Source organism: Microtus ochrogaster, linkage group LG1 (genome assembly GCF_000317375.1).
Source record: "Microtus ochrogaster isolate Prairie Vole_2 linkage group LG1, MicOch1.0, whole genome shotgun sequence".
Taxonomy (NCBI): Eukaryota; Metazoa; Chordata; class Mammalia; order Rodentia; family Cricetidae; genus Microtus; species Microtus ochrogaster.
In genome coordinates this window covers 27654415-27675605 of record NC_022027.1, presented here as the reverse complement: position 1 = coordinate 27675605, position 21191 = coordinate 27654415, and the positions used below count along the sequence as shown (strand labels likewise).

Genomic DNA, 21191 nt, shown 5'->3' with positions numbered 1-21191 from the left:
GCTTTCAGGCTCCTCCCTTTGTTCAATGTCATCATCTCTAGCACACTCAAGCAAGCTTTCTATAGACAGGGCAAATAAATGTGGTAACTGGAAGATAATTAATATTTCAAATAAATGACAAGACAAGAATTTTCATTGTTGATCACTCATGTGAGCTTTTCTTCCCTCTTGAGACAGGATCTCATTTGTCTCAAGATGACCTCAATCTTGTTATGTCACAGAGAATGACCTTGAACTTTTGATTCTTTTGCATCTACTTCTAGAGCGCCAGAATTGCAGGTGTATGCTTTTACATGAGATTCTTACGATATTGTATAAATAGAATCCAGAGCTTCGATCATGTGAAGCCAGTACTCTGTGAACTGAACTATACTCCAAGCCCATGTGTGGGAATTGTAAATATCACATTAAAGTATGACTATTGATCAACCTGAAGAAATTCCTTCAGCATAAGAAAAATTAATAAAATGTGATTGCAGTACTCAAGGTGTTTAGAGTTTAGTAAGGGGCAAAATGGACTCACCAAAAGCCATCAATAAATAGTAAGAGTCCAAATTCTAGAACTCCGTGGGAGAGTTCCTATAGTCCAGGTTTATCGCCTGTGTTGCTGACTCTAGCATTCTGAGGAAGAACCTGTGAGGCTAGACCCTCGTTCCTTCCTTCAGGACACAAAGCCCCACATTTTTAGCTCCCTATAGTGGTAGCTACTGTCTGCTTGTGATTCAATATTTAGCTATCCTCTATCTAAAAAGATGTTCATCACAGCCATGCTTCCTCCTTAAACACAGCCTAAATCACAGGAATGACCCCTATTTGGTTGTAGAAATAGATACCAAAGAGTACTGAATGTCTGCTTTCCAGATCATTCCCAAGGGTCATACAGCCCCAGAGATATTTCTGGGAATGGTTACAAATTTGCAGTAATGCTATCTCAATTCAGCTGTTCCAATGTCTCATGTCTTCCTTTTTGGTGATACTGTCCTTACTTTATTCCAAAAAGTTGCTTTCAATGTCATTGTCCAGTAAACATATTATTAATCCCACAAATACCCAGCCTGAAAACTGTCTCATCCTGCCCCTCTCCTCACATTTCAGGATCCATGATTTCTCCCTGCCTCTGCCCTTCTTTCTCCCAGCATTCAGTTCCATCTCCCCGCCTACCTAAGTTCTGTCCTATGAACAGGCCAAGGCAGTTTCTTTGTTCACTAACCATGAAAAGCAACAGACAGACAGAAGGACCTCCCACACCAGTTTCCACCAGAATTAACTGCAGATACTAAGTTCACTGGAGCCGTATGCCCCCTTAACTCCCAGTTTTATCTTCTGTTACCTTATCTGAGCACCTGAACTTAAGTTCACACAAGAGATTCTTTTGATCCTTTAATTTAACTTCCCTGATTACCTTTCCATTATGAATCTTCATATCACCACATCAGTTCTTTATGGACTACCCACTTGTCCTAATCTAATCACTGGTCATACCTCATATACTTGGTAGGGCAGGGCTTAGTTCTCCAAAACGAAGAAGGTGCAGTACAGCTTCTATCTGTTTCCACTAGGGCAGTTAGAGTAAGTCAAAGAGAACATGGGTTCACTGGGTGCTCTGAAAGCTAACCTACACTGGACTTGATACAAGGACTGGAAGGTCCATAATGTGGAAGTCAAAGAAGAAAGAGAAAGACCAAACAGAAAGGGAGAAAGCAACAGATGAACATGGCAGAATCTGCAGACAACCAAAGCCAAGAACAAGATCTGTGCTTGTGGTGATCTTAAAACATTGCTTCTGACCTCTTTTCTTGACCATCTCCAGTCAGTGTATCTTAAGGCACAGGACACCCATCAATAGAACTTATGCCTAGTCTCCCCATGTAAGCCTATTTCCAATTAGTGTTCTCTGCTAATACTGTGATGTACTAAGCTCTTTCTCACTGCACATACGTGTGAGGAGTAGTAGTAGTAGCTGCTGTTGCTGTAGATAAAAGTAGATAGACAGATAATATTGCATATCTTGGTTAGGCTTTATCAATGTGAGAGAAGCTATAGTCACATGGGAAAGGCAACCTCAATTGAGGAACTGCCTCCATTGGGTTACCTTTTGACTATATCAGTGACATATTTTCTCAATTGATGGTGAAAGGGTTAACCTACTGTGGGTGGTGCCATCCTCAGGGTGCTGGGACTGGGCTACATAAAAAAAGGTAGTTTGAGCAATTCAGAGAGAGCAAGTCAGTAAGTTGCATTCCTCCAAGGTCTCTGCTTAAGCTCTTGCCCCTAGATTCCCGACTGGATTTCCAGTCCTGGCTTTCCTCCATTATGGTCTATAACCTAGAGCCTGATACAAACCCTATCCTTCCCCAAGTAGTTTATGGCCAATGTTTTATCACAGCAATAAAAAACAAATAGCTCACTGCATATTTGCATAAAATAGTGTGTTTATCTATGAGTTAGCAGCCTAAGCAGTTGCTTTTGTGGGGAAAAAAGAATTATGCCTTACAGCCATAACCATGCCAATCAGTGACAGCACATTTTATATATATGTATTAATTGTTTACTTAAAAAGAAAGAGATGCAAGCTTATTCAGTATTTACTGAGAATCAGATTTTTTTCTTCTTATCTGGTGGTTTAGTTCTTTGTTATGTGTAACTAGATGCTTGTTCCCCTTCTTGAGAGTTAAGTTCATCAGCCCTACCCCTTCACCATGCCTTGTTAAGAGTTGATTGCTTTCCCTGGGCCTAAGGGAAATGACCAGGGAGTTCTATTCTGATTTCCTATTGCTTTTGAGTTCTACTGTTCTCATTTTGACTACATGGCTATTCTCTTCCCATGTTCCATGCTGACCCACACAGGGGACTCAAAACCACTCCAACAAAGCCTCTGTGCTAATTGCAGGCTTCTTCATTGAGGAAGTGGAGAAGTAATGGTCTCGTCATAAACAATTACGTCAAATAATAAAAGCATGCTCGTGTGGTAGCCACTCTAACGCTGAAAAATATTTGCTGAGCATTTTACCCTCCTTTTTAGTTATTGAGCTGTGAGATCTGCCTGCCTTTTCCCTCGGTTTCTCCATTTCTATTTCACCCTCCATTTCTCTTACATTATTATGCACAGAATTACAGCCATTTACTCATTTTAGCATTATGTCATTTTATATTCCCAAGGACTCATCTGCATTTCTGCCAAACAAAAGGGACGCTATTTTCTTGGTACAATTCAATTGAAAGTCATAGAAATTTCAGTCTTCCTTGGTTTCTTCCCTGTTATTCTCAGGAGAGAAAGGAGCAGCCACAAAGAGTAATATAGTAATTTAAGTTTATCTTCTTCCCGAGAAAAAAAGGAAAGATTCAAGTGAATTTAAATGTCAGTTTTTCACTTTTCTCACACAATGAAACAAGAAAATAATCAGAGACAATACACACAAAGCCAGATCCAGAACCCATGGTGGACAAGGGACAGCCCTCTTGTTTTCCATTATTGCTTTGTTAGAGTGGAGGGTAACCTTTGAAATCCAATCACTACTATGTTGACGAACTATTTGGACTAAGATGGTGAGATGCAAAGAAAATGAAGCCAAGGCAGGAACTCTTCACTGTGTCTGACTTAATGCTATAGTTGTAGTTGGTTTCTCATTAGTGTTAGAGAGAAATAATGTTAATTCAGGAGACAGAGTGATAGAGTTGACATTGTTTTCAGTTAGTTACAGAGTGCATGGAGAAAATATGAGAAAAGAAGTTCTTTCTCACAGTGCCAGAGTCTACATATACTAGTCTATTAATAAAGCAGGTATTGAACAAAGACAGTAACCAGTTATTTATAAGTTCAATGCATCAACATTATTTTTGTTTCCTTTAATGATTTACACTGGTATGTATTTCTTCTTTTTATCTGGAATTTCCACAAAATTAGAGACTTCTAACTGGTATTGCATGTGTTTGTGTGTGTTTGAGAAAGAGACAGAGACATGACACACACAGAGAAACAGAGATAGAGACAGAGACAGATGTATGGAGACAGCCAGTTCTCCCCTGGATGGCTGATAGGGCCTTTCTGTTCTCCTAAGTCTCCAATAAGATCAGAAGCAAAACGAGTTCAGAAGTTGCAAAATAATATACTGGTCTGATGATTTCAATTATGAATGCCATTCTGAAATTACAAATTGTCATACCTCAGTGAAACCCACAATGCATTATGCCTAAAATTATAACTTTCCCTGGAGCTCACTTTGAATTATACCTTCTCCATCCCTAAGACCTTAACATATCCTTGAACCAAAGGCAGTGAATTCTGCACTCCAGATGCAGATGTGACAGAACTTGTGTAGAAATGATCCTCCCAGTGAGTGTGTATGCACAGCTCAGTGTGTCCTTGCTACAGTGCCAGCTGCCACCTAAGAGCACGTGGCAGTCTTCAGCTGTGAGGGAGGAACACAGTGGTATCTATCAGAGAGCATTATGTCTCATTTAGCACCAAAAAGAATAAGTGTAAAAGCTTGCATTAGCTTTATCAGAGTTAATGGACCTCTGTAGCTCAATTTATATCTTTAAAAATAAATAACAGTGTATTTCAAGACAACGTTCTTTTCTTCTTCTGAACTATGGTCTGGGACTGACTTTGTAAATACGTTGTTCTGCAGTAAATTCTTCTGCCTTTTGTTTCTGTCGAATCAAGCCAGAGGATGGCTGCATCTCTACTGCCATTATTTTGAGTCAAAATAACATTTTTTAAAATATATACTCATCTATGAATCAGGGAAGTAAAAAAAAATCTGTTATAAGCCCCGTAAAAATAATAACGTGCTATTTTAACAACAGGATACTGTCTTTTGTAATACAACTTTACGATCATGAAAGGACAGTGAGGGATTGACTGGGCCTTTACATATCCTTCTTTGGTATTTATCAAATTATGGACTGGGGGAATACACAGAAAAACTAAATATTCCTGACTTTTACTCTTCTTCGCCTAGAAATGACTGTCCTGATTGGCCTCTACTCTCCTCCCCTTCTATGGCTGCTAAGAGGTACTTAGAGAAATTCCAGTGCAGCGCACTGATGGAATTCTTGAGTTGAAAACTACCAACTGATTTCAAATTTGTATATCTTTCTTTTAGACATTAAACAAATCATTCACGAAAGCAAATCAGCAAGTGAAAATTTCCAGTGTAGATATCATGGATCATAACATCAATTCAAAAGGAAAAACACAAACCTGGGCTACAGCACCCACACCCTTTTCTGGGAGGATCTCACTTTGTTTTGTTTTTGTTTTTGTTTTAAATGTGTTAAATCAGGATGAGACTAAGAGGGAAGCAAGCCTGGGCAAACCTGGAGCAAGAACAGCAGGAGCTGCTTCCTTGCTTAGGCTTAATTTTTATTCTGAGCTTGATTCTTTGAGGTGGAAATAATTCTTTGAGGTGGCCATTCGCTTTAGACAAATAAGAAACTCCTTTCTTTTTAAAAAGTACAATTCAGACATGTGTAGACTCTGAAACAGAAGAGGAAATGAAAGTCTAACTCGAAAGTCAGGCTTGCTGGGGCTTCTGACTGGGCTCCTTCACAAACATGCTTTCCAGACTATGCTTGATCCGTGAAACGAGAATTTAAATATAATTTTTGCAGGTGGCTCTCATAAATAGAAATAAAAGACATATCCTGGTGCTTTATGTGGACACATTCATTATAGTTCAGCAGCCGTTTCTACTCTTAACATTAAAGGTTGTCTTTTTCTTGTCCTAAAAGCAGAAGTGCATCCAAGGTTGAAGTGACTGTGTCAGATTTGAATTCAGTACAATCTGATTCAGCCCACTCTGTATGTGAGACACTTACCAGGCACAAACCCAAGCTCTTCTCTCTATCAGGTCCCCATGCCATGTAAGGGTTTAGCAATTTCTCTGTGTCCTGTAACCTTTATTTTTGCCTGAGATGTGTTGAGTGGTACACACTGTAAGGTTAAAAAATTGTTCGAGCAAGAGACTGGACTAATGACAGCTCAACTCAGAGCCTAGTCTACACCTATGAATAGGTGAAAATGGAGGAAGAAAATAATCCTCCATTATCTTCCTAGTGTCGGTGATGACAATGGGGTATTTTTAAGATCTTTCTTTTCATTTGTAACTATCAAACAGAAGACTCGGAGCTTGATAGTTCTCTATTGGAAGCAATGTTAAAGAAATTTTCTTTCTGTTCTTGCTTTTGCCTTTGTACAGAACATCCTTGTAAAGCCAAGTAGGACAGATATAATTATCTTTTCTTCTCCTGAAGCTTTCTAAGGATGAACACTTCCTGGGTACTCTTAGTCGCTCCTTCCAGCATCATCTCATTACACTCAAGATGGTCTTCCTTGTGCCCAATCTAATTTTTCCTTCTTCCTTCAAGTAAAGCTTCTCTCACAAAGGGCATCACATCCATTTTCTTTTTCTGCATATGACTAGCTACTGACACATTGTATCTTGCAACAATAGGTCCACTGTCATTTAAATATGCAAAGGATAAAGTGTTTCCACAAATTTGAAGACATTGGCCAAGCTAGTCTTTTTTGGATATGAGTTTAATTATTAGCAAAATAAAAATAGTTGTTAACTCATTTTCTCCTAGAAACATGTTTAGTGATCTTTGAGACTTCTCTTCTTGATAGCTTACCTGCTCAGTGGAACAGTGACATTAAAAACAGAAAATGGACTGTATGTATTACCATATCATCTCAAAAGTGTCTGGCACGCAGTAAGCTTTTAGTAAGCTGGAGGATGATGATAATGATGGTGAGAGATGAGTTTGTATCACTTGAATGTCATAAAGTGAAGCCTAATCCTAAATACGATGGTTTTTGAAGATAAGTCCTTTGGGTTATGAAAAGCCATAACTAAAGAGCCCTCCGAATGATACCAAGAGAAACCAGAGGTCATTACTCTTCCCATGTGACAGAACATATCAAGATGGCCAGAAATTAGCCCTCATGTACGAGAGGCTAAGTCTGCAGGCACAGTGATCTTAGGCTTCACGTGTTTCCATCCTAGACATTTTGTTGTATCATTCTCCATGCACTGATGGTGCAGGAGTAATGTTGAATATTATACTTTGAATACCACCCCCTCTATTTTCTCAAATGCCTGCAAAGTCCTAAGAGACTTATGTATCTGGTTTCATTTAGATTCAATCATCAATGAAGAAAATATATATCCTTATTTTCAAGAGAATTCTAGGCTTTAAGTTATACTTGGCAATTTAATTCTTTAATTCTTTAGGACAGTGCTTGCTCACACATATTGTCTGCAAATAATTCTTAGTTGTGTCCACATTGTTCTCAGTACTATGTATTTGCCTAATAAATCATATGACCGAACATTCTAGAGCAAATGCTTTTGAAACTGATCCTGTTGTGGAAGATGTTCAATTAAAATTGATCATCAAGCCCAGGGACTCAGCACAAAGACTAAGCCAATGGAAAAAGCATAGTCCATTTCCTCTGCATATTAAGGGATAAAATAAACTATGAATTGAAGAAAAATATAGAAGATTATGCACTGATTTAAACTATGCTTACATTTGAGGCCTGTGTTTTTCCAGAGCAAGAATCCAGAGAAAATCATTAGGGGATAAGATGGAAGAAATTCTATTCACTTCCCTACAAGTTCTCACTGACAAGTTTCACAATTAGAAGTTCTGTGAATTCCAATCAAATGATGAAATGACATCATAAAACAAAAATACAGTTCATTATGCCTAAGGTGAACTGGTGTTATCCTTGTCCCTAAATTTAAAAAGAAGGCATTTATTACAAGTTTTGGAGATAATGATAGAGTGTTAGAACTTGATATATATATAGTATTTTGCAATTTATACATCACATATGCCTAGCATATATTTGTACATAGTATGGCTTTCTTGACATTCAAAGCTTTCATAAGCAGAACAAATACTCTTTTATAGAACTGCTCTTTTATAGAACTAAGAATCAAAGGGATTATAAATACAAGAAACTTAATACTCAAGGGTTTAAATTCTTATAGAACATCATTCTGAAATGTTAAAGTGATTAAAGCTATTTAAAAAAATAGAGGAGTAGGGATATAGCTGAGTTAGACAGTGTGTGCTTATCATGCACAAGGTACTGGGTTCAACACTTGAGATGAGTGTTTCAAATATAATTTGACATAAGCACATTGGGTAAAAGATAGTTAAGGAAAATATCAAATTAGATTGAGAGTTGCTGGACTTTAATGATTAATCTAGTGCATGTCCCACTGGTCAACTGATTTAACCATGAGATCAGTAATAGTTAAAACTGCAAAATACAATTGTCTCCTCACTCAGTCGGCATGGATGCCATAACACATGTGAGCACAATACGAGCGGGTGAGTTCACATCATTGAATGCAAAGTTCTGGTAGCAAGCATTCAGCGCACCTCCACTACCGCTAGCCAAACACCTCAGGTCCAAACTCAGGAAACTGGTGACTCTAGGGAAGTTTCAGCTATGTTGGGCTTCCCCTCTCTCTTCAGATACTTTTGAAATCTATGGTCATGAACAAATCATTCCCCTCATTCAATCACCTGTACATACTTTGGTATAATACAGGGATTGGAAACTAAGACCACTTTTGCCTCTCCCATAGCTATTATATTTTATCCGAAATGAAATCTAAAGACATCCAGGTCGAAGGATCACGTTTGAAGTTGGTCATTTCCCAATCTTCACGAAATCACATTCTGTATTTGCCCACCTGTGTGATCAATAGTTTGCACTTTGGTGCTAAACTAAGCTCCATGAGGTACAAATGAACAGGGAATTTGGCCAAAGAACTCAGGCAACTTCTCTGCTTGGGTTTCTATGGAAAATCAAGATATGATTATGCAGAAACCTAACTTCTTAGGCTACATGCATGGCATATGGCAATGTTTTTAATACAATAGGATAGCTGCCATCCTGTACTATACTGAGAGTAATTTCCATCTACAGTTTCAGAGAACCGCATTTTAGATGCTCTTTCAAACTTAGTAACAGCACAGTCTGTGGGGGAGTCCCCCAAGTCATGTACATGTAGGTGTGGGAGAGAAAGACAAGGCATTAGCCTAGCAAAGACTGAATCTGGTTTTCCTATATCCCTTTCACAGAGAGAGGGGGAGGGAGGCTCTCACATCTACTGAATGTGTTTTCCTTTGAATTAGATATTTTCTTATTTTATATTCTCATGCTTGACAAAGTCCTTGATTGTCTTTTAAAATCAAAGTTTTCTCATATAAAAACCTCTCCAGAGGAAACCCTTTCCATTTCTTATTTTTTGTGTTTGATTTTCCCCTTTTGTCTAAATGCCACTCATGTTGTTGTTAAAAATCAAATTATTCTATAAGAATTTCTTGACTGTGTCAAGAAATATTGATATCCCAGGTATCAGGAAGATGACTATTAAAAAATGAAAAGCAATGATTATTTTTAAATCTCATTAAAGTTTTCTAAGTACATACACACACACATATATAAATCTATACCTTCTTATTTGTCATTAAAATACTCTGTACCTGTAATTATAGTAGTGTCATATGATGAAGTTGTTTCTATAGAAAAATCTCACAATTCATGGTCAATATAAAAGAAAATTAATGATAAAGTTGTAAGATGTACCAGACAGAGAAAATAATTAATTTCTGAATTAAAAACTATAAATGCTATCAAGCTAATGATTTCATGACTAAAATTGTTTCATAATATTAATGTTATCACAAAGTCTTTATAATAGACCAGGAAATTGAGAATGTTCTGAAATTTCCTGGAGGTTGTACAGTGAGGGAGGAAGATAAGGCTAAAAAATGTCTCATATGAATGATCCCTAAAGTATACTGAATTTATAAAGACTTTGAGAAGTATTGATTTTTCTCATATGCCCAAGACTGCCTTTCTCCAGATGACATCTCTGTAATGGCTACAAAAATCGCTCTAGAGATGAAATGTAATTCCAGTGAATTTGAAAGTACATCTAGACACATTTGCGTAGGAGAGAGGTTGCAGGTAGTAGGAGGGAGAAACAATGCCACTGACATGAGAGAATGTTCCAGGCACAGGGAGGATTTCAAATGGACTGTCTCTATGGAAACAGAACAACCAGTTTTCTTAACTAGAGAATTTTATTTCCTACAAAATAAAATGTTAAAAAGGAAAAAAAAATTCTATCCTGAGTTAAAATGGATTAGAGTAGGAGATTTTACCAAATCTCTCCCGGTCCTTTCAGGTCCCGTGTAAACTCCTTCAGATGGGACTCCCTGCTTGAAACTTCCCTGATTAGTCTTCAGCAGCAAAAGCAAAGCCTCTATCTAACCTCCAATTTTTTTCACTTTGTATTAAGCCTCATCACTCAACATTCATATTAGCTTTCCACACAGGTCGGGATGGAAGAGCTAACAGCTACCTAAAAGGGGCTGGAGAGATGGCTCAGCGGTTAAGAGCACTGCCTGCTCTTCCATAGGTCCTGAGTTCAATTCCCAGCAACCACATGGTGGCTCACAGCCATCTGTAATGAGATCTGGTGCCCTCTTCTGGCCTGCAGGCATACAGACAGACAGAATACTGAGAATACTGTACACATAATAAATAAATAAATCTTAAAAAAAAAATACAAAACCCTTTATCTTGATCTATTCATCTAGCCGTTTCTCTTCATTTTCCTCCTCTCAGGTAGACCGTACAATCTATGAATAAGGCTTTGCCTTCCCATATTAACTTTATGAGACCATCTTTAGAGGATAGGACTGCTGGATTCCGGCTTACGATCATACGTCAATGGCCACCCCTCTGCAGGACTCCCAGGAGTCACTGCGAATTTCCTGGCAGGTAAGTGTCATTTCTCAGGGCACGCTGCCACTCTCACTTGCTCTGCCTTTATCCTCAGTCTCGTCTCATCTCCAGATGCACCATTTACAACAACTCACACTGCACTCCTGCAATTTCCCATCGAAGCACAATGTTCCAGAAAGACTGAATCACTTGCAGAATGCAGCGGAGAAGAGAGCAGACTCTGTGTGTGTGTGTGTGTAGCTTTCCCCACAACTCCATTCTCTCCCGTTTTATAAAGGCAACCGCAACAGAATACAAAGATCTCCTCATGAAGAGAAGTTGAGAATATATCCGAAATTCTGTCAGGGTTGTGTCGGCCTAAATAAAGAAGCATATTGCTAGGGATAATTAAAGCTAACCGCATCCCTCTCTCTGTCTTCGCTCAGAACTTATTCTCAGCAATTCTGACCAACTCTTTTAGTCACTGTATTTTGCAGCCCAGGATCTTTCAATATAGAATATGCTTAATTGTGAACACAATAGCAAGATTCATCAAATAATTAGTTCATTTCAGAAGAATTGCAATCTCCACTGTTTTAACTCGACACACATCTAACTACTTTGAAACAATACAATGTAGATTCCTTTACTTTGAACATATGCCAATAAAGAGAGAAAGGGAGAGTGTGCAGGGTTTCTTTACTGGAAAGAAGGTGGTCCTTAAATCATCACTTATTAAAGAACTCCAGAGAATATCCTGGACTCTTCTTTACCTAACCAGTCAGCAAATCACTCAAATTCTCCTCTATCTGAATATCATTGCCCTTATTTTCCATCTCTAAGACTACGGTATTACTTAAGGAATTTATCTTCCACCCTATAACTTTGAAGTAGCCTATTAGCGTCTTATTCAGAAATGCTGCCCTCAACTTTGACTTTCTTTATTTTCCAACAAGAACCATCTGCGAAATGCAAAGCATATTGTTGGTGAAACCCTTTAGAGGGTTTCAGATCCATTTCTTTAGCACACTTATCCCAGCTTGTTGTGATAGTGTCAACTTTTTTTTTTGAAAAATAAAAGTGTTCTCTAGATGCATAAATTTTTAAACTGAAATTTCAGAACATGTAAGAGCAGTAATTCTCTCTAAAGTACACCTCTAATCTTTGCTCAGTTTGGAGGAGATAATAATTGTCACTGTGTCTCCTATATTCTGTCTGAAAGAGATGATGCATAGACAGACAAACATGTCTCCGCAGCAGCTTCGTTTTTTGCACATCTGAGCATATTCAGGAGTTCTGTCATACACCTCACATTTACAACTCAGCCTAACCTCTTGCCAATACTCCTTGTGCTCTTTCAGTTCTCACAATAGTGACTCACTCTAGTTCCCAGAACACTGGATGATGCTTCCAGGCATGGCTGCCTAGTAACACACCTTTCCTCTTGCTTGAAAAGTCTTTCTTCACATTTGTAGCCTGGTCACAATTGCTAACCTGTAGTGATATGAGCGGCAGGCTGCGGCCCGGCTCCCGGCTAGCTTTACCCAAAATAATTACATGGAAACTGTATTCTTTTAAACACTGCTTGGCCCATTGGTTCTACCCTCTTATTGGCTAATTCTCATAACTTGCTTAACCCATTTCTAATAATCTGTGTAGCACCACGAGATGGTGGCTTACCTGGAAGGATCTTAACCTGTGTCCATCTTGGAGAGGAGAGCTATAGCGACTGAGCAACTATGCTTTCTTCTCCCAGCATTCTGTTCTGTCTATTCCACCTATCTATGTTCTGACCTATCAGACCAAGCAGTTTCTTTATTAATTAACCAATGAAAGCTACAGATAGACATATGAACCGCCTCCATCACTAACCACTATTTCTCTTCAGGATTCATTTCAGGCATAGACCCCTGACAATGCCATAGAAATTATTTCTGTGTGCTCCTGGGAGATCCCATGCATACATGTAACTATCAGACTTCTATGTCTGAAATGTGACCAGCTTTCTCCCCACGTTATTCCTATGTATAGAGATCAGTTGTTAACGCTGTATTAAGCATATTGACAGGTGCTCACTAAAGTCTTCCTGTTCAATAGAGAGAAGTCAAGGAGCTGCAGGAAATTCACAACCAGCTAAAAACAGAAGTGTTCTAAGATTGATCCCAGTGCTAGGAAAAATCAAATTCAGTGATCTCCAGGACCACAGAGGAAGCACAAAACAACACCAAGTCAACTATGGATCAGCTTATCTCCTGGTTATTCTAAAGGACAATTGTGACATTTGATCCCATTTCTGAAACCTAAACCAATAGAAACATTTAAATTACTTTACTTTGGAAGAATTTTAGATTTGTGATAAAGCCATATTTCATTTGTGCATGAGTGATGAGGATGCTATCAAGTACTTAGGGGGAACATTAAGACAAAAAAAAAGCGAGAAAATTCCAAAAGTGACACTGAGATTTAGCTCAAGCAAATGCTCAGGTTTTAGTGCTCACTCTTTAGTCATCTCAAAGGAAGATTTTAGAAAAGTTGGATAAGTACTTCCATATATCTAGGTCTTTGAAAAAAACAGTGCACTTATGTTCCCTATCAAGTATTGAAAAAAAAATGTATGAATTTGATAGCAGCAGAACAATGTCTCTAGCTTGAGTGCAATGGATAACTCATATTAGAAATACCTACAATTTAGTTTTCACCTGAGTGTTCAACACAATATAAACTAAGCTTCAATCAAGTCTCATTTGAGGTCCATTGATCCAAATTTTCTTATTGCTATTTTTGTAAATGAATTAAGGAAAAGAAGGTTGGATGATAATCACATGACTGATCATTTTGATGCTTCTTGATGGAGCCTTGTATTGTAGTCTATCATTACTGTGCTATTCCCAGGAGGCTATCCCGGTTTGCATTCTGTAGCAACTCAATCAAAGATTGTCGATTGATTTGCTTTTGGGGACAATGGGTGGAACAAGACAGAATCTGACAGTGGAATAAAATGAAATAATTCTTGATTCCAACAGAAGTCTAAAGGCCAGACATTTCTTCATTAAGGACAGACATTTAGGGTATTTGAAGTTAAAAGGCTTTGCTTCATTTTTCAGAAGAAAATGGTGAATCCCAGAGAAGACACAGTTCACATTCAAGTTCCCAAATTCCATACTAGGAACACTTTAAAGACTTAAGTTTTACTAGCCCAGCACTTTAGACCTAGGGACACATAGCCTGTTTTCAGTCTTTAAAAATGGGTCTCATGTATCTCAGCCTGGCCTGTACTTGCTGTGTGGGCAAACATCTGATCTGTCTGCCTCTACTATTTTAATGCTGGTGTTATAGACAGGTGCCATCACTCCCAGGTTTTCTGGGGCCGGGGAACCAAACTTCACTCCCTGTATGCTATGCAATCACATCCCCAAGGCCTGGTTGCAAACTTTGAAGCCTTTCCATTTACTAACTCTGTAGCAATGGAGTTAGTTACCTTTTAAGTTTCTCATCGCATACTTCGCCCTTTCTTAGTTTTCCATTGTTTCAGGCTGTTGTGAGAGCTAAGTATTGTATACTCCTCCTTCACAGTTAAATGAGCAAGGAATTCAAAATTTGTATGAGATGTATTCTACACATAGGAAATACTCTATAAATATTATTTATTTTCACAACATTGCATATATTCACACCCAATATGGTCCTACAATCACTGGCTTTCATATATGACTTCCAATTTTAAGATCTATATAGTCTTGTTTTAATGAGATTAAAGGCATAAAAATACCTGTTATCTTCAAACAGAAAGACAAGCAGTTTCTTTCTCAGATAGGACATTCTATTGTTAAACCTGAAGGGGGCCTTGTGAGTTTTCATGTAAGAGAAATGGATGCTTATCAATTTATCTATTTATTTATCTGCTGGTGTGTGCTCCAGGTTTTAATTGGTACTGACCTATCTGCTCCCTTTCCAAAGGAAATTCTATTAAAACCCAAGAGAATTAATTGACAGCAGCAAGAATATATTTGGGCTATTTTTTTTTAACAGCTATTGCTAGCTATTTGGGGAAAAGAGCCTCAGAATTCTAAACTGTGAAGCATAAAGAAAAGGGTACTCTGTAAGGGAAAAGATGATGCTGTAATATGCTTGACACATAATATAATGTAAAGTGTGTTTTGTAAGGATAAAGGATGATATAGGTATGTGCTTTGCTCAAGATATATGATATTGATACATACTATCATACTTGACAATTTTTGTCCCCACTTAACGCTTGCTGACTAGCAAGGACTGATTGTGGAAGACTTCAGTTCCTACTGGACCACATCGTCTTGGCTCTTTTTGTCTTTGAATCTTATTTATCTTTAATTATATAATTAATCTTCCCTCTGAGTACAGCTACCTATTAGACTAGCCAGAAAGTAACTTCAAACTTAACGTGAAATTTTTGATATACTGCTACTCATAGAGAAAATCACAAGGAAAATGAGCTCATTTTTAAAGATAACATTAGAATAATGTTCTTCAATTTTGATATTTGAAGTGCTTTCTATGCACCAGAAATTGGCATTTTTCAGGAGAAATAAAAATTATCAGACCCCCATCCCAAAGGTCAGATTCAAAATTTGCTCTTGTGAGCCTCAGGGTAACTGAGGTATGCCTTTAAGATTATGAAGTTAGGCCATAGAGGAAGAAGGGTTATTGCAGAGACAAATTCTGACAGGTGACTTTTCTCCTGAGTCACCATGGTGATGGCAATTAAACATAGCTGGATGATGCATGAAGATCCAATGGAATCTAATGCAAAAATAGCAACAAGATGGAATATAAATGGATATTTGTTCAGTTTAATTTGTTCTGTGCATTACTTATACAATTGTGTCTTTTTCATTCTTGTCTTTGCTGAAGCTATTTGTGAATCCTATAAGAGCATTCACCTCTGCACTTGCAGAACAGTGAAGACAGGAGCGAGGCTACCTTTCACTAGAAATGGCTTGTACTATGTCTTAGTCTGATTCGGCACTCTATATGTATAGTCTTCTGCATGTGGACACTTAGACCATCGTGACTTTAGCTTGAGGAAAGAAAACTGTATTTGAAATTGCTCCTTGATTATTGCATCTGACTCTTGCCTGAGAAGGGACAGCTTGTTATGGACATCTGAACAGGAAAGCTTAGCTCTTTTGCTGTTTACAGTCTGTATCATGTTTTTTTCTGAGATACTACTCGAAGAGGGAACTTCTGTCTGCTACTACCTCTTCTACTGAGCAGATGGTGAGGGTTATTTTATGACTGATTGGTAGGAGCCATTACCTCCTTTCATTCTACCATGTCTTTTGCTCAGTCACCAGCCTGTTAGTGTGTGTGTGTGTGTGTGTGTGTGTGTGTGTGTGTGTGTAGAGCTTCACAGAAACTGTAAAATTAAAAGATTTGAAGTGTTTAATGTACAATAAATAGAAACCATGGTAGATAATTGTCTATATAAGACTTTAGAAAACCATAAGACTATGTGTTTGCTGTCACATCAGCACAAAGTCCATAATGAGAAAGAAAACTTTCTTTTTGAACCAATCATAATTAATATCATAAAGAAGTCTTACTTTCAACTATATATATGTTTTTATACACTAAAATTATTCTCTAAAAGTTTTAAGTTAACTTCTCAGAACGAATGAATTGTTTTTCTTACATTTTGTTTGAATTAATTTGATACATAAAAGCATACCAATTGTGCACAGTAATATATTGACGAATCGTAGAGTTTCTGGTAGATGTTCTTTACCATAACTATTTCCTTTTCTTTTCTTAATTTTGGAACCACATTTTTATGTCCTGAAGGACATTAGTCAGAAAATAGTCCTGATACAATATTAACCTTAAAATTGGGCAATATTAAAAACCAATTTGGAAACATATTTTACTTAGATTAGCACAAAAGGACAAAATTTAATAGAACCCTCATTCTCTAACTCATTAATTTAATGGGTAATTATCATGCCATGTTCCCAGCCATAGAATGTGTAATAACAATAATGACTAAAAATGTGAAAATTAGCAATGTTGCAGCAAGGCATGTACATTTTTATTAAATACTAGATGTTATTTTATTGTTAATCCTTATTTTGCCTTAAATTTGTAGGAATTTTCCTATCATATAATCACATGTAAGTTAGTGCCCTTACATTGCAGAAGACTGTTTAATAACAAGCTCTAAGTCTTACTTCCTGAAGACCTTTATTCCTACTTATGGTGTCCAAACCATGCTGCAAAGCATTCTCTTCTTGGTGAAGGTAAGACTAACAATTCCTGTTCCTACATAACACCCTCAACCCTTCAAAACAATTCCCCTCCCCCACATTTCTATTGTGTTTGTTGTTTCCATTGTAATTAATTTATTACAACACTTTGCCATAGATGAGACACTAATATAAATCCGAGTCTTGTCGGTAACTCTCATTAAAAGCAAAGAATACCCAAAGCAAGATTTCTTTTTTTTCCAGCTTTCCATGGCCAATATTCTCCTATGTCTCTGATGTCATGGTAAGAGGGAATGGGTTTTTGGGCAGAAAGCATTATCTATTGAGTGACTATTTGAAAACACACCAAGTTCACATAAGCAGACTGTATTATCCAGTAATTAGGAAGGGGTGTTCTATGCTCCTGGATTTTGCATGTGCAGCTTCTCATTTTGTGGATGAATCCATTTCAACAACTGACAGGACAGAACTTTTTCTTGCAGTGGTTATTATGGTCATGCAACTTATATATTAGATTAAGTTTTAAAAGATTGTAAAAAATATGTATATAGATTTGTGTGAATGCATGTGCATGCATGTGTGTCTGTGTTTGGCATTGAGAGTCCTTGTAGTTCTAAAAACCTATGTGCCCTATTCCAGTAACATAAAACACTGCCAGAGGCACAATTTGCCTTCTGAGATTTCTATATGATCTATATATAAATGATCTGTGGAGGTGTTCGCAAGATGCCAGGTAAATGACTGGACAGGAAAATGTTATTCTAATGTGTATAGGCTGACACTAAATGTTACGCTAATACATTTGGCTGCATTCACAGTCTAAGCCACTGTTGTGACCTATGCACATCTGGTCACTCTCCTCTAGATGTTTGTAAACAGCTGCGTTGGGCATTAGCACACATGGAAATAGAACATTAGTCTGTTAAAAGTCTTCGCCAAGTTAAAAAAAAAGACTTGTTTATCAAATTTGACAAAAATGGATTTCTGTTTTAGTGTAGTGGGAAAAAAACTTGATAATTATTTGAAACAATCTGAGGCATTATGAAATAGTATTTTAAATAAGCCTTTGAAGATAATGAGAGTCACAACTGTGTCCCCATAACCACAGATTTTATATTTATATCATCCATTAAATAATCTATAAACATATTTATTTTGCTAAAAAAGGTGAAAAGGAAAACCCTGAAACCTCAGTGTTTTACAACAAAAAAATAGCCCTCTATGAGGGAAATGAACAACAATTCAACTGTTACAGACAGAGGAATCCTAAAGGATCCTGGTCTCAGTTACTCAGTATATTTAAATTTCTGTTGCTGCAATTATTTTCAGGGCGGAATAAAAAGACACTTGTTCCTGCAGATCTGTTTCTTCCCCGGGTGGTGGGTTCTAGAAAAGCAACAGGCATATCTTTCCCCCTGAACTCTAACAACTAGAAAACGGCTTCCCAAGGTAGATGGGAAAGTGGCAGCTAGGATTTCAGTACTTTTTGCAATAGTCCTTGAGAAAAGATAGTACATGAAGATGAATAGAGGGGGGAGGGGAAGAAAGAGGAAAGGGAAAGAGGGATGGTAAAATATAAATCCCTTAAAATTTATGACTCTTCTAAGTCATCTCTCCCTTGCCTCAGTCCTTTTAATCATCAGATCTTTTCCTTTTGCCTAGGTTACTAGAATAAATCAAAGCCATATGATTCGACGGGTTCTCGTCAAACTCAAAACTAGCAAGCTGCAGAAAGACAAACCCATGAACGCTAGCATGGGTATAAGATGCCCAGAAGCAAGCTTGGGCACTTCTGCTGTTAGCCATTCTGGACTGTTCATCTCAGCCTGTTGCTCCTGCCAAACACTGTGCTGGATTCTGTAGCAGGGAGGGGATACTTGCGAGCTTTGCCAGTTAGCTTGGTGTCTAAGCTAGGTAGCTTGGGGCTAGCAGGCTGTGGTGTGAAGATTGTGGGGGTTGTGTCTGGTCTGCCTGTGGCTGCGAACCCGAACCCCTGGTCTGGGGGACCCCATGCACGCCATCTGACCGCCGGCAGATGGTGCCCTGAACATCCCCACACGCAGGGAGACCCGGTTAAAGTAAGGTTCAGACTCCGCCCCAGCCAATCCTCCGGCGCAACAGTCCCTCTTCCGTCCCAAAATAGTGCAGAGTACGTCTCCTTCGGAACACCGCAGTAGCCCGTGTGTGTCGAAAATACAAACTGTGGGGTGATCGACAGTGTGTGTACTGGAGTGAGGCGTACTCGCGAAGTGGGACCCTGGGGACCAGGGCTGAGGTGATCACCAATGAAAAGCAGAGGATAGAGAACAGGTCCATTTCGCATCTGCGTAAGCTCGGCGGCCCGCCGAGCAGTGGGAAGGCCACTCACCATATTCACTTCCGAGACCATGTCTATGCTGGCGACATCGATCCGCATCCCGACGTCCACCGGGGGCCCTGCCGGGGAGGGGGACCACAGTAAAGACAGTTTTTGAGTGTCAGGGGACTGAGGGGACAGAGGGGGGCTTACCAGATCTTATTGCGGGCTAAATAGGTTCACTCCCTACCCCCCATTCCTGTTGTAGGGGACAGCCTGGGAAAACAGGTGTGGGCTCAGGCGTGACGCGGTGACAGTGCAGAGGGTGTGTCGGGTTAAGGAGAGGGACAGCGCAGCCTGAGGATTTGCCCACCTGAGACTGGGGATCCTGAGTGTGTGTGTGTGTGTGTGTGTGTGTGTGTGTGTGTCCAGGGCGTAGTACTGCACGTTTACAGAAATGGTAAAATGGGGAAGAGGGTATTATCTCTGACGGGAAGGGTGAACTAGGGATGGGTTACAGGTTGAAAGAAAAGCCGTGAAGCATTACCTCCGAAGTCGGGCCGCAAGCGAATGTCATATCCTTTGAGCAGACGATCCACTGTCTCTTTCACGTATGACATGTTGCTGGGTTCATTGGAGCTGAAGGGAAGGAGTAGGGACTGAATTCAGAACGGGCACAAACAGACATAAAAAGATCCAGGCACACCTACCCCCATATAACAAAATACATGATCCAGCAGGCACGGGAAAAAAAAAAAAAGAAAAGAAAAAAGAAAAGAAAAAGAAAAAAGAAAAACACCAAGAAAAAAAGAGAGAAGAGATTGGAGAAGGCAGCTCACCTGTGCGCACAACAAACCATGGCAACCATCACAGGAAAAGAAAGAAGCCCCAAACTCTCTCGATTTTGTACTGTCCACATTCCTAACTCTGATGAAAGAATTGTCTTTTCTGCGAAGATTCAAGGAATGCAACTTAGTCGGCGGCTGGGCAGTAATTCCCGAATGGACCTGCGCATGCGCAGAGGGTACTCACTACCAAAAGACACCTTGTGCCTTGCAAACAATATTCCTAGTGGAACAGGCAACAGATTTCAATCCTTTTAAAGTTCCTGTCTCGGGAGCTCCGCGTTCTCCGGGTAGTCGGTTACAACCTGCTGTCTCCTTGCAGGGGAGCCTACGTGCCTGTGTGCGCCCAGTTATCCTGCGCTGTGGCTTGCTACGTTCCCTTCCCTTGGTCCTAAACCTGATTTTGTTTTGCTTTCTTTCCTTTCTTTTCTTCCTTTCTTTTTCGTTTTTTAACCTGCGCTTTCAATGATATGGCTAAGGATGTCTGATCGGTATCTTTTGCTGATAATCACGGAGGTCCCAGAACAAGAAGTCTGGAGGCAGTTCTCTGGTCGCCTGTAGAGAGGTGGGAAGTGTGCTGGGGATGGGGAGTGGGCACCGACAACCCGAAAATGAGCAGGAAGAAAAAAAGAGGAAAGTCAGGACAGTTTTGGAAAACTGTGAATCTTGTTCCTTTCAGAGGTAATGTAAAGGCTTGGTGTAGTGTTTCCCTGGGTTAGGAGAACTGGCCAACTTTTGAATGTACTCTTTACCTTTGCCGCCTCCTCTCCATGGGTAGATTTGGAATGGGAAGTGCAAACAAGGATGGGGCAATTGTGGCAGGAAATCTATTCTAGGGTCTTTGCTGACAAGTCTTGTAGTTTTTAGTAGGCAAAGCCTCTTGCTGATAACTGCCAGCGTGCTAGCTCCTGTTAGTAGTAATCCCTAAACAGAACCCTGAGCATGCCAGGTCTGAACTGCAGGAGGCAGGAGGAAGACACTCTGGAGCAGCCAGTCTCCTTAGAAATAAAGGGAAGTTGATTAATGCTATTCAATAAATATCAGAAAAC

The 21191-nt window shown here is 39.0% G+C and overlaps 1 protein-coding gene across 1 annotated transcript in view; it reads right to left on the bottom strand.

Moving 5' to 3' along the window:
• Positions 1-20562, bottom strand: part of Gabrb1 (gamma-aminobutyric acid type A receptor beta1 subunit) — a 391388-nt gene extending 370826 nt beyond the window's left edge. The window contains exons 1-3 of the mRNA XM_005359318.2: positions 20137-20562; positions 19845-19936; positions 19370-19437 (exon numbers count right to left, since the gene is read on the bottom strand). Coding sequence (XP_005359375.1) covers positions 19370-19437; positions 19845-19936; positions 20137-20216 — 240 coding nt within the window. The 5' untranslated portion in view covers positions 20217-20562. The remainder of the gene's footprint in view (positions 1-19369; positions 19438-19844; positions 19937-20136) is intronic.
• Between the last annotated feature and the right edge of the window lie 629 nt (positions 20563-21191).